Genomic DNA, 12,911 nt, shown 5'->3' with positions numbered 1-12,911 from the left:
CGCCCGGGGCGCCCGCGGTCCCTCTGCCCCGGCGCCGGCTCCCTCCTACCTGTGCCGCCCGGACCCCATGGGGCGTCCAGCGGTCGTGGAGCGGGGAGCAGCGACCCGTGGAGGGCCCGGGGCCTGGCGGCTGGCGCGCCCGGCGCGGGGAGAATGGGCGGGAGGCGCGCGGAGGGTTAGACCCCGTGCCGCCCTCCCCGCCTCTCCACGGCGGCCCTGGAAGGGCAGTCAATGCATCCTACTGAACACCCAGCCTCCCCTTCTCCCACCCCCCTCACTTCCACCCCCAGGAATTCCCCTCCCGGTGTCCTCTGGGTGACCCGCAGGCGACACCCCTTCCGCGCCAGGCGCACCCATGCTCGGGCGCGGTGCTCCCGTCCACCTTCCCGAGGCCGGCGCCGGCTGCCTGCCGGCGAGGACCTGGACCAAACTCAGCACGCGCCCGCTGCTCTGACCCAGGGCTCCGGTCACGGCCACGGCCACTGCACTCCTCGTCCGGAGGAGGAGAGGCGGCACCGCGCGGCTGGAAAGGACCCCGCCGGGCTAGGGTTTGAGGCTCGGACTGGACCCCGCCCGGGATGTCAGAGCCCGGAGCCCGGAGCCGCGGAAGCCCCGCGCAGAGCGGGGCAGAGGACTCTGGCTGCGGGCTCCTCAGGGGTGTACGTCCGCCTGGCCAGGCCGGCTCTGTCCGGTCGGACTTGGGCCGGGACAGGAGTGGGTCCGCGCGGCTCTATTTCCTCGATGACCAATTGGGGGCGCCCGGGAGCAGCAGCCTCCCCTCCCTCCCGTCCCGCAGACACCCCAGTGCTTGGGAGAGCACGTGAGAGGGCTTGGAAGTCCAGGGCTGCCTTTGGCAGGTTGGGGGCTCTCGGCCAAGTTTCTGACCTCTCAGAGCTGGGGTAAAACCGGGCGGCCTCCCGGCGATGAGGCGAGACTCTAATGAAGTGAAATGCACATCCTCAGCTTCCAAATAATCAAGACCCCACCCCCATCATCAGCGGAGTCCCCCAGAAGAGGTCGGTTTGGGTGGGAGAGTGAGAAGGATACTCTGAGCCTTCCAGCTGTGCCCCCTCTGCCCTTATTGGCCTAGCAAGTGCTTGTTTCACCCCGTGTCATTTTCTCCAGATTGTCTGCCTTCTCTTCACATGTCATCCTGAGCTCCGGGAAAGCGGCCCCTGTCTCTGCCCCTCTTGAAATCAGAGTCAGACCCACAGCCTGACCTATAGAAGGTGCTCAATAAAATCTTACTAATCAATTAGAAAAAACTAGGAGATAATACTCCTACTGGGTTTTGAAGGATGAGTAGAAGTTTGCCAGGGGGAAGAAAGCAAGTGAATTCTAGGCAGGAACTACCTATTCTTTTAAGGGTCCTCCTTAGCACTGATTCCATTTATGCTCCAAGTCATAGTGATAGTGGTCACTGTTTATGGGCCAAGGTACTATTCAAAGCTCTTTTACTTATATTATCTCATCTAATTCTGACAACCTTACAACTTTACTACTTGAGTAGTATCAATATTTACCGAGCATCTGCCATGGGGCACACATCAGCCAAGGTTAACCAAGTACTCAAATAAACAAGTACAACCATGACAGACTGTGTTAAATGCTCTGAGGGAAGAATCAGGATGATGTGATGGAAGGCAGCTGGGAGGGGGTACAGCTGAGGACACACTGGATAACCGTGGGCAGAGCCCCTGGAGGATGAGAAGTCAGACACAAGAAAAGCCAGGAAGAGTTCCAAGCTGAGACAACAGCAAGTACAAGGTCCCAGAAGTTGCAATAAATTTAGAGGAAGGAAAGGAAGACCAATGTGTGTGGAGATAAAGGGATGCAGGGTGGGGGGTGAGGCTGAGGATGGAGAGTGGGGGTGAAGGTGGAGAGGTGAGAGTGGTGTCATGGGGGTGAGGGTGGTCACTTTGACCCTCTAGACTAGAGAGGTCTGGAGTCCAGGGTGGAGGCTGTGCACACAGACCTGGGGAGCCGTATGTAAGGATATGAGTTTTGGGCATGTCAAAGGTCAAGTGCAGATAAAGACGAGAGGAGCTTTGTGCCTTCTGGGCTTTCAAGTCCGGGGAGGAAGAGGGAGAAGCAAGGACAACGAGGAGTGGTCACTGAGATGGGAGGACAGCCAGGGGAGCCCGAGGTCCTGGCAGCCCAGGGAAGAAGGGTCAGCAAGGAGGAGGAGCTGACCTATGGAGTCAGATGCTAATAGAAGCAGGAAGAGGAGGACGGGGACCCGGCCCCAGTGCTTAACAGGCGGACATCACCAGAGACCTTGATGAGAGCTGTCCTGGTGGCCAGGGGGTGGGGGGAGCAAAAGCCTGACCAGAGTGGGTTCAATAGGAAATGGGGGGAGAGAAATTGTACACAGTGCACACAGCAACCTTCCAAGAAAATTGGTTAAAGAGACTGTCTTAGTTCACGCTGCTGTAACAAAAATATCGCAGGCTGGGCAGCTTAAACAACAGAAATTTCTCGCAGTTCTGGAGGCTGGAGGTCTAAGGTCAGGTGCAGACAGCTTCAGCCCCTGGTGAGGGCCCTCTTCCTGGCTTGTCACCATCTGCCTTCTCCCTGTGGCTCACATGGCAAGAGAGAACTCATGTGTCTGGGGCTGGGGTTTCTGGGGAGAAGAAAAATGAGGCTGGTTCCACAAGTGTTGGAATAACTGCAAACCGGATTCAACTGCTGTTTCTGGAACGTTCCAACTATTGCTACCAAGACGAAGAAGAAGCAGGAGTAGGTGACACCAACAGAACAGGAACAAGCAGTCTCCCCTCTAGGCTCCCCATTGAAAGAACCTGTTCGGGTTGCAGCTGGCAAAGCAGAAATGCGGTTTGCAGTCAAGAACTGCAGGGTGGATTTGGAGCTTGGTCAACTGGCAGAGTAGGCCTGAGGGTAAACCTAGACCGGTCAGCATGCGGAGTTTCCTTCCACCATTGTAAGCCAGGATCGGGCTTCTACTAGGTGAGTGCGTGGCAGGCAGGTAGAGGCACTGGAGAGCGTGCGCAAGGGAGTGACTATAACACAGGAGGCTGGACTGCAACTGGACACGAGGGGGTGAGAGTGGATGGAATCAGTCCGGTCCGTGGACTATAGGTCTGGGGATGAAGACCCTTGCCACTCAGCGTTGGTCCGTGGACCACCAGCAGCAGCAACGTGTGTTGGGAGCCTTCGAGAAATGCGGGATCTCAGGCCACGGAGACCCACTGAATTGGATTGTGCATTTTAACGAGAATCCCCAGTGATCTCGGTCTATATGCCGGTTTCGGGGCGCGCTGGCACAAGGGTTTTTGGAATTGGGAAACTGGAAGGCAGAGCTGGAAAGCTAGGAGGTGATGACCGGAGGACGGGCGGCCTGAACTTGAGGCGGTGGAGCGGGTGCCCAGGCGCAGCACAGACGGCCAGCGCGGGGGCATGGCCTCTGCGCCCCAGCTTCCCGGTTGGGCACTTTAGGGAGGAAGAAGCCAAGTGCACTCGGGCGTCAGGACCCCAAATCAGGCTTCCCCTCCCCAGGCTAACGGCTGCGACCCCATCCCGCTCGCTGGCAACTTATGGTTTATTGAATTTCCTTATTAATTTTTTGTTCCTAAGACTTTCCAAAGTCGAGCGGACTTCTCCATTTTCTCTGCGGGCTCGTCTGGTCTGGCTCCCCCCTCCGATGCTTCGCAGTGGGACAGGCCAGGGGCCCCCCCCCCATCCTCGGGGAGGCCGAGAGGGGCGGGCTCTGAACCCAGGCCAAAGCAGTAGCTCCCCGAGCGTACAGAACAGGGCGAGACGGGGGCGACCGAGGGGCGCGACGGAGCGATTCATACGGCCTGAGCCCTGCGTGCTCTGCGCGCTGCGGGCTCTTTGCGTCTGCGTGGAGCGCGCGACTCCCTTTCTGCCTCCGCCGCCGCCATGGCTCCTGTGGTTAGTGTGGCTCCGCGCGAGGCCTCGGCTCTGGGGGAGGCACGTGGGCCACGCCGGCCCGGTCCCCGCCTGCCTCGCGCTGCGCGGCGCCCGGCGGCGTCCGGCCGGGGCCAGGCCAGCAGGCCGGCCGGAGCGTGCCGGGGCCGCCGCCGCCGCCGCCGGGCCCTGCACGTTGTGGGTGGAGGAGGCCGCGGCCCGAGGCGCACCGGGGAGACCCGGGGCGTCCGGAGGCCGCGGCCCGGGCTCGGGACGCTGCCTGTGGCCGGCGGGACGCTGCGAGGCTGAGGCTGAAGCCCGGGCCGGTCAGCGGCCCTCGGAGCCCGGCCGGCGTGAGGCAGCCGAGGCCCGGGCCTGGGTCCCTGGGCGGCGGGAGGGGGAAGGAGGGGACCTGCCTGCCTCGGGGGGCCGCGTGCATCCGGGAACCCTGCGGCCGGGACTCGGGAACCGGTGGAAGGGTCCACGGAAAGGGGCTGGGCCGGCGTGTGTTCAGAGGCGGGGGCTCGGCTTGGGGGACCCTTATGGCGTCTGCGGAGGAAGTTAGGTGTTCAGGGTGCAGCTCTGCAGAGCCTCTCGGGTGTCGGGCGAGGGCCCAGTTCCATTCTCTCCCGGCCAGGCTGGGACTGGGCCGTGCGGCGCCCTCACGTCCCTCCGGCTACGGATGGTCCTCCTCCCGGGTCACTTGCACGGAGTTCTCCTGCCCTCCTTCGTTGTCGGGACGCCCTTGTTAGCATTGTCGGTCCACCGGCGTCTAGGCGTGTGTGTGCTCTAGGTTTAAAACCGTGGTGGGGAGGTGTGGAGGGAGCCCATCGCCGGCAGGTCTTTTACTTGCTGATTGTGTGTTTCCGGGGCTAGATCTTAAAGCAGCCCTTTTGATTGTTACTAGGAGGACATGTTAGGGAGGGGAAGGAGAGGAGCGATTTCTGTCGAAAGCTAATGTTTGAAAAATTGACCCAGTTAATACAAGTTTCAGGTGAAGTAATTTGAAACATGAAGGGAGGGAAGATGTGTTCTTGGGAAGGTCTTTTTAGATTAGGAAAGACTTTTAAAGCTCAAGTGCAGGTAAGTAGGTTGTGCACATGTTGTTTTTTACGGTGTTGGAGTCTGTGGAGGGAGAAGATACCTATAAGATTGTTTGTTTGTTTTTGTGAGAGTGAAAGAGCTGGAACCTTGTGGTTAAACTGGTGGTTTGAAAGTGCTACTTCATAGATTAAATCAGTCAAAAGGCCAGAAATTGTCGACAGGAGTGTTATCATTAGAACCTAAGTTTTAGCTTTCCCCTACTCCAGCTGGGGTTGGATGAACTGCTAGGATGTGTGGTCCCGGTGGCTGTTCTGAGAAGGTAGATGAGACAGGATGAGGGAAAACGGCTAAACTGAGTCTGGAGAGTTGGGACACCTATTTATTTCGGATTAAAATCTTTTTAGGTATGCAAGGCATTGGCATACCTGTGCGTTAATCCTGGAAGAAAACAAATGGGTATTTCTTAAACTTTATTTTGGAAATTTTAGGTAAATAAAAGGAAACATTGGTTTCATTGTAGCTCATAAGCTAACAGGCCTTCATGCCCATGGCAGCGGGGGAGGCTGGAAAGTGTAAATGGGTCGAGTGCTAGAATGCGTTCCTCTTCTAGAGGGCGTGACCCCAGGTCTATAGAGCAACATCTGGAGTATTATCCGACCTCCACTCCTGGCGCCCTTGCTGGGGAACACAGTTTCATGGTTTTTGCATTTGTGTGTACTTTACAACTCTAATAGTTTTGCTTTTGTTAATTTTTTGTTTGACTGGTTATGCCTTCATCTCTTATCATTTGTATACTTTTCTTAGAAAAAGCTTGTGGCTAAGGGGGGCAAAAAAAAGAAGCAGCTCCTGAAGTTTACTCTTGACTGTACCCATCCTGTGGAAGATGGAATCATGGATGCTGCCAACTTTGTAAGTTACACCTTTGATGCCCCCTGGATGGTAGTGACCCTTTACTGGGGCGTGTTTGCCGGTTCAGGCTACTCTGCAGTCCTGGCTCTACTGGTTGACTCTGGGGCTTTGTCTAGCTCTGTCTCTAAGCTTTGCTCTCTCATGTGTGCAACAGTTGTGAAGAGTAAAGGAGATGCACTCTAGCATGTCAGTGCCAGAAAACTACCTCCTTTTCTTCTTCAGTTTCCAAAAATGATTTTACTTAAAATTTACTAGGAAATGGGCAAACTTACTTGGATCTAGCATCTCCTTTGCACTTGGGTGTGTTTAAGTGTAAGCTTTGGGCCCTGACCCTCAGGGCCAAGGGGCTGCCTGTGTCCTGGGCCTGATGCTTGGCTCTGGGCCCTTGGACAGATGGCAGCATCTCCTCAAGCTTTCTGTTTAGTATTTGTGTGAAAATATCCTGCTTGCTGATTTGTAATTGGAGCTTGGTTTTTTTCAGACCTTGCTGTGTACTGATCTTTTGCCCTCCTGTTGGCCCCATTCCCCAATATTCCTCTATTTCAGATAAACCTAGGAAAATTAACCTCATTGCCATGTTTTTGACTCTGTACCTTGGTTTAGGCATTTTACTCTTTTCCTCTCCAACAGCCAAGATTGGGGGAATTCAGACATGTTGTACAGAACCCTAAATTCACATGTTCTCTTCAGTCTCCAGAAGGCCAACTGTTGCCAAGATAAATATTACAACAAGAATAATTTTCAAAGAAAAAAATTAAAAGTTTGGCTTGCAGCCACTACTTACAAAGTGTGGAATTCGGGTAGCCTGTAGTTCACTGCCCTCTTGTACATGCCTTTTGTGTCCTGTCCTGTGCTGTCTGTCCTGCAAGAAGTCCTTCACTTGGCTCCTTAGTCCCTTCTTTAGCCAGTGACTTCTTACTTTTCTCTGTGGCTCCTTCCAGTTTGCCTGGGGTGGCCCTGTTCTGGTATTATTTCCTCGTTCCTCCCTCTGTACTCATCTGTGTATGTGACTGTCTTCCTTCTAGATGCCTCCTTAGCATAGAAAACACAAGTCATTTATGAGTGAGATGAGAAAGTCAAGATTTCTGACCTAATGACTCTTTTTTCCCCCATCGCAGTTAACATATTGTGTATTGGACTTTTAAAATAGTGGACTGTAGGATTGAGGAGCTGAAGGGACTTCATATCATTGCAATAGCAGGAAGACCAAAAAAGAGTCCTCCTTTTTGGTCGAAGACTCCTGAAACCCTTGGAAGTGCATGACCAGCCCAGACTTTCATGAGGGTTTGCCCAGAGTCCGTCTCTGGGCTTCTGGGCTGCTGTGCCTTCTTGCTGTTCAGTGATGGTGCACGTGGCCCCTCAGCAGATCTGTAATCGTTTTGGTCACTGTATGTTTTTGTTCCTTCTGCTGTGTTGAAGACCTGTTTTCTCTGATCACACTGAGGACGATGCTTTATACGTCTTAGGTCCAGAGGTTTCTTGCCACTTTGGTTGCCTGTATCTTGTAAGTTTGGGCCTGGGTTTCCTGTCTACTCTTTACCTTTGAACCAGGAGTCACAGCCATCCATGGAGTAGAGGCACATTGACCGTGTGTGGGAGCAGTCACATATGTTCATGCTAGGGTGTTTTCAGTTACACACGTAAACAGTTGAATGGTGCCATTTTCTAGTTGCTGTTCCTAGACTTCAGACCTTTTGCTAATAGCTAAAGATTTGTTTTCTTGTTTTTGTTTTTGTTTAAGATTGAACGTTTAATGAATTATATTTGCTTACAGTTAGGAGTATAAAAAATAAAATAGTTAACTGGTGAGATGGGTGAACTGGTCCCCTCACTAACTGGTCGATTTGACAATTTCTGCAGGAGCAGTTTCTACAGGAGAGAATCAAAGTGAATGGAAAAGCCGGGAATCTCGGAGGAGGCGTTGTAACAATTGAAAGAAGCAAGAGTAAGATCACTGTAACTTCCGAGGTTCCCTTTTCCAAAAGGTATGGGGAAGGGATGAGTGTCACTTCCTGCATCCTGGCACTGCGCTGCCCACCCCCACCCTGCCAGCAGCCCTGCTCCCTGGGCAGCAGCCTGCCTTGTGCTGGCCTCGGGTGACCTGTGGAGCAGTGGCCAGTGTGAGGGGAGGGGAACGGATGAATGTTGCTGTGGTATTTGGCAGTAAAGTGCTCAGACTCGCTCAGACTGTGTGAAAAATGAAGATGCTGCTTCCTTTGCCTCTCGGTCGCGTTCTTTTTTTTTTTTTTTTTTTTTTTTGGGCACACGGGCTTAGTTGCTCCGTGGCATGTGGGATCTTCCTGGAGCAGGGATCGAACCTGTGTCCCCTGCATTGGCAGGCGGATTCTTAACCACTGCGCCACCTAGGAAGCCCCGCGTTCATTTTTAAGTCTACATTTCCCCCTGTAAATGCTGCTGTCATTAGATGAGAGATCTGACATCTCCGTTTTGACTGAAGCCCCCTTTTAATTCCTGTGCGCCCATTTGTTTTCTTAAGTTGGAGACATCTGTTCACTTGCCCTGCTATATTTATGTCTTTTGAGAATGAGGTTGAAAACACTTTACAAGTCACTAAAGAAGTGGACAGCTTTATACCTAGCTCCTAGCCCAGAGCCTGGCATAGTCTTAGGAGTGTTTAGTCGAACTGAACGAAGTAGTGGGAAGTTTGAAGCTGTGTTAGGACAAGTTAGTTATAGTTAAGCCTTTGCTTTTATTTGTATTTATTTAAAGAATAGAGTTTAATTAATTAATTAAATATGGACCATACCACACTGTTTGCAGGATCTTAGTTCCCTGACCAGGGATTGAACCAGTGCCCTCGGCAGTGAAAGCTCAGAGTCTTAACCACTGGACTGCCAGGGAATTCCCCTTTGCTTATATTTTTAACTAAATCAGTCAAGAGACGACTTTAAAGCTAAGCGAACTACTCTTGTTCTGCTTGACTGCGTTATTTTATTTGTGCACAAGGCAGTTTGACAGAGTGAGAGACGGGGCAGCTGTAGGGCCTCCAGGGTGTACTTAACACCCACCTCACTGGGCTTCTGCAGAGCTTACGGGGAAGTGCTCTTCATCTAGCTCCCCCCAACATTCTGTTATGAAAATAAACCACCTAAACTTGTGAATTAACCACTTCACCAGAATGCAACATAGTAGAAATAATAAATGGGAAAAAAAGGAATACATTTTAGATGAACCGACCAAATTGATTTATTTTCATGTAGGGAAAAGTGGGTAGAATTGAACTGAGATCTTCACATCTTTGTGAAGATTGCTTTGTTGGCGTACGTAACACAATTGAACAGTGTTCACTTTTTGGAGGGGTTGTGTTTGTGGGTTTGTTAACATTTGGGTCCTGGCCAAAGTGCCAGGGTTTGCCGGTGCATCTCATTTAGTCCTTGTAGCGGCCTGAAGAGATGCTGAGTATCATGAGTCCTGTTCATAGAGGGTGAAACTGAGGTCTGGAAATGTTAGTCTGCCCCGCGGTGGGTTTGTGGGGCATCTGTACCCTCTTTACAGCTTTGGGAATATGCCAGAATAGATAAACCTCAGGGCCTTGTAAGCAAATGGGTGAGAGAAGAAAGAAGATTGCGGGCTTTCTGTTGAGTGCAAGAGCCATTGCTGCCTTTAGTTTGCTGGCAGCGGTTTGTGGGGGTGACTGCTTAGCTTGCCCAGGCTGAGGCAGCCCCTGGAAAGATGGACTCAGGAGGCCAAGTGCTGTCACTGCAGAGCCAGAGTCACGGCAGTTGCAGTGGGGTGGGCACTGGGCGATAAGCACCACCAGCATGAGTGAGAGTGTGAGACTCGGCCCTCAGCCGTGGTCCCAGAAACCCAACAACCTCAAGAGCAGGTTTCAGTCAGTTAGGTGAAGTACTTGGAGCTTGTTGGGAATGCAGTGATTTCTCAATTAAAGGTATTAAGATTGTATGCTTAATTGCCAAATTACTCCCTTGATCTCTTTCTCTAGTGGTCACTAAAAACTCTTGTATAGGTGAGGGCTGTTTGATGGACAGCAGTCACATCTTAATCTGTTCGCAGTTTTCTGGCCGGGTTAGATGAGACGTGGCTGCTGTTCATTCTTGTTAGGACATTGGCTGGGTATACTTGCCTTCTTATCTTTGCCATTTTGAACTGTGGGAAAACACCTTGAATTGTAATGATTTTGAATGCATGGGTTTCATTAAAAGTTACAGTGTTTTCAGAGCGTAAGAAGGCCTTATATCTAGTGCCATTCTCAAGTGTTCTTTCTCTGCAGGTATTTGAAATATCTCACCAAAAAATATTTGAAGAAGAATAATCTACGTGATTGGTTACGCGTAGTTGCTAACAGCAAGGAGAGTTATGAATTGCGCTACTTCCAGATTAACCAAGATGAAGAAGAGGAAGAAGACGAGGATTAGACCTGGTTATCTGGGGTGTTTTATATCACTTCTTAAATAAAATTTAGGAAACAAGATGGTGGTTTTCCTTGTATCTCTGCAATGTGGATTGGACAGAAAATTGGAAATCATAGTAAAAGGGCTTCACTTGGGCTGCCATTCACGTCTTTGTAATTAAACTTTCTCTGCTTGAAGATTTCGATTCTTGTGGTAGAAATACCGCAATAGAAGGATAAGGCTTCTTCAGGGGAACTGACTGCTACTTGACATTAAGCAGGTGGATGAGGGCGTGGAGCTCTGAGTGCAGTTAGTCACTATTTTATACAAGAAGGGGTGAGGCAGTTGCATGTGGTACTTTTCTCAAAGACTGAGGAATACAAACGTGGGAACTCATTCACTGAAGGCAGAGCCAGTGACTTGTTTCTAGGTTCTCTTGGGAATGCAGCAGTGTGGATAAAATGCAGGGTTCTGGGGCATTTGTCTTCTCAATTTTTGATTACAGGTTACCCTAGCACACAGTTACTATGTATGTTAATCCTTTTTCTTCCTGTAAAAGTCCCAGGTGTTCAGTTAAGGAAAGGTCTGCAAAATATGAGTTTGTAAATAATCAGTTTCTATGCATCTTTGCACCAAACTGTCACTTTGACCCCCAGCAGGGGGAGCTGGAGATGAGGAAGCCTGGGGCTGCCGGAGGTGGGTGCTGGTGAGGTTCTTCCACGCCCAGAGCTCACGGGGGCGGGTGTGAAGGAGAGGGGGCTGGGGATGGCTCAGGCTGGAGAGGAGTGTTGAGATGCCCAGGGAGGAGTCCTTTCACGCTGCCAGGCCATGGCTGGGCTTAACGTGGAAAGTCATTCCAGACTGAAAGCGCTTCCCCCCATGTTGGGGGTTCTGCTGCCATGTGTGGAGAGGCTAGAGATCTGTGAAAGGTCATTAACAAGATTGTAGAGATGTGATTGTTGCCGACTTAGAGAAGAGACCCTGATGCCTTGTGGTGCCCTCTTAGAATCTAAATTCTGCAGGAATGTCTGCTTTGTCCTAAGATGATGATGTATCAAGTGCATGCTTCTCGCAAGCCCGCCTCCGGCTGGTTGCCACCCCTGGAGTTGTGCTCTTGCTCCTGCGTAGCTGGAAGTTAAACGTGTGCATCGCACCCTGGCTCCCGTTTAACGTTCGGTACTCCTTGGATTGAACTGAACATATTGAGGCTTTGCAATTTCATTTGTGGTAAAGGCTCTAGCATTTTCTATTTCTATGCAAATTCCTTGAAGCAGGATTGTTGGCATGTTTCTCTGCCCTGGAGCAGGCAGGGTTTCTTTCAGATGGAACTGAGGCTCTTTGGTGCTGTCCCTTTCCATGATGATTGACTTTGTTAGCAAGGTCGTGACTTGGGTTTGCAAATTTTACTTGTTTGTTGCATTGATGTTTCCTTGTAGTAATTCTTAGTTTGGCTGTCAAAAACTAGCCCTGGGCTGAAATTAGCATATAAGTTTTTGTTTTTAAACTATTCCCAGGATTTAAAACTTGTAATAAAATTGAAACTTCTTGGTTTTTCTATGCTTTTTTGAACTCTTGTATTTTGACTTGATCACATTTTATATTAAAGTGGCTAACATGGCTACTATTATTGTGCAAGCCTTTTTTTTTTTTTTTTTTTAAAGGCCTGGCATGTTAATCTGTTTAGCAACAAAAATTGGTTTGTCCTCACTGATGAACTGCTGTACCAGCAACGACCTTGGACTTCATTAATTTTGAGAAGAACAGTCTTTTATCTCCCACTTTCTTCACTTTAGTTATGCCCCTGTGCCTCAGGTTCTGGAGTAGACTTATAACCAAACTCTCCATGTAGAACTTCTTTCAGACCCAGAGCCGGAGAATAACTTTGCAAACACATGACTTTCCTGATGGCTGTGTGATGTGAACTTGAATGACACGGCACCCATCATACCAGCTGTGCCTGAGCCACATTTTAGGCCAATTTCCTTTTGATCTGTCTTGCCTCATGACTCACCTGCCTGATGGAGGCACAGGAAGAGATTGGGTCATGGGGAGTTTCAAGCTGAGATTGAAGTTCATAAAAGTAGTGAGATAGGAAGTTGGTACAGTTGTTCTCAGCTGAGTCCAACTCCAGCACCACCTCATCCTTGGCTTCATCAATACCATCTCTCATCTAAAGGTTTAATTTTGTTGTTTTCCTTTCAAAAGCCCCCGTGACGCCCTTCTGTGCCTTTTTCAGTGGTGCAGGTGTGTATTTTTTGAGTAGTGTCATCCTAGTAGCATTTCAGGAGGAGCCCCGTGTTGAAATAGACGAGTCCTGGATGGTCAGTGGTGCCTAGCACAGAGGTGTTCAGAAACATTTGTGTCGCAGAAAGGGGAAAGTGGGAGAGCTTGATCACATCAAATATATTTTTAAGACAGTTGGTCAAAATTATGGAATGTTTTGGGGTATTTAGGGGTCACTTGGTTCCTTGGAAGGTGAGCAGGACCCAGTAATGTGATAATGGTCCCCTGGCCCGTCATTGATACGTTCAGGGGAGCCTGGAAGCTGGCATTGGCAACCTGCCTTTGTCTTCCTCTTGCTGCTTGGCCCTTCTGCTGACTTACCCTCAAACTTCTCAAGGCTGTAAGCAGGGTCCTGTGCTGGCCGCTTCCTGTGAGGGGACCACACTCCTAGGAGGTGGGTCCCTGACAAGAGAT

The 12,911-nt window shown here is 50.7% G+C and overlaps 1 protein-coding gene across 2 annotated transcripts; it reads left to right on the top strand.

Moving 5' to 3' along the window:
- The first annotated feature begins 3,766 nt into the window (after positions 1–3,766).
- Positions 3,767–10,369, top strand: RPL22 (ribosomal protein L22). 2 transcript variants are annotated; one of them, XM_057750894.1, is made up of 4 exons: positions 3,767–3,912; positions 5,737–5,841; positions 7,702–7,826; positions 10,094–10,369. In XM_057750894.1, exons 1-4 carry the CDS (start codon positions 3,901–3,903, stop codon positions 10,236–10,238), a joined length of 387 nt encoding a protein of 128 aa, XP_057606877.1. In that variant the 5' UTR covers positions 3,767–3,900; the 3' UTR covers positions 10,239–10,369. The 2 variants fall into 2 exon arrangements, with proteins under 2 accessions (XP_057606877.1, XP_057606867.1); XM_057750884.1 differs by lacking the exon at positions 3,767–3,912 and adding an exon at positions 5,613–5,642.
- The last annotated feature ends 2,542 nt before the right edge of the window (positions 10,370–12,911 follow it).

Source organism: Hippopotamus amphibius, chromosome 1, assembly GCF_030028045.1.
Source record: "Hippopotamus amphibius kiboko isolate mHipAmp2 chromosome 1, mHipAmp2.hap2, whole genome shotgun sequence".
In the NCBI taxonomy this organism is placed as follows: Eukaryota; Metazoa; Chordata; class Mammalia; order Artiodactyla; family Hippopotamidae; genus Hippopotamus; species Hippopotamus amphibius.
This window is presented reverse-complemented; position numbering and strand designations above follow the sequence as displayed.

Excerpts from the sequence above, each read along its gene's own strand:
- RPL22 (XM_057750884.1), top strand. Across the intron at positions 5,842-7,701 it reads TCATGGATGCTGCCAACTTT|GAGCAGTTTCTACAGGAGAG; the intron begins GTAAGTTACACC and ends CAATTTCTGCAG. Across the intron at positions 7,827-10,093 it reads GAGGTTCCCTTTTCCAAAAG|GTATTTGAAATATCTCACCA; the intron begins GTATGGGGAAGG and ends CTTTCTCTGCAG.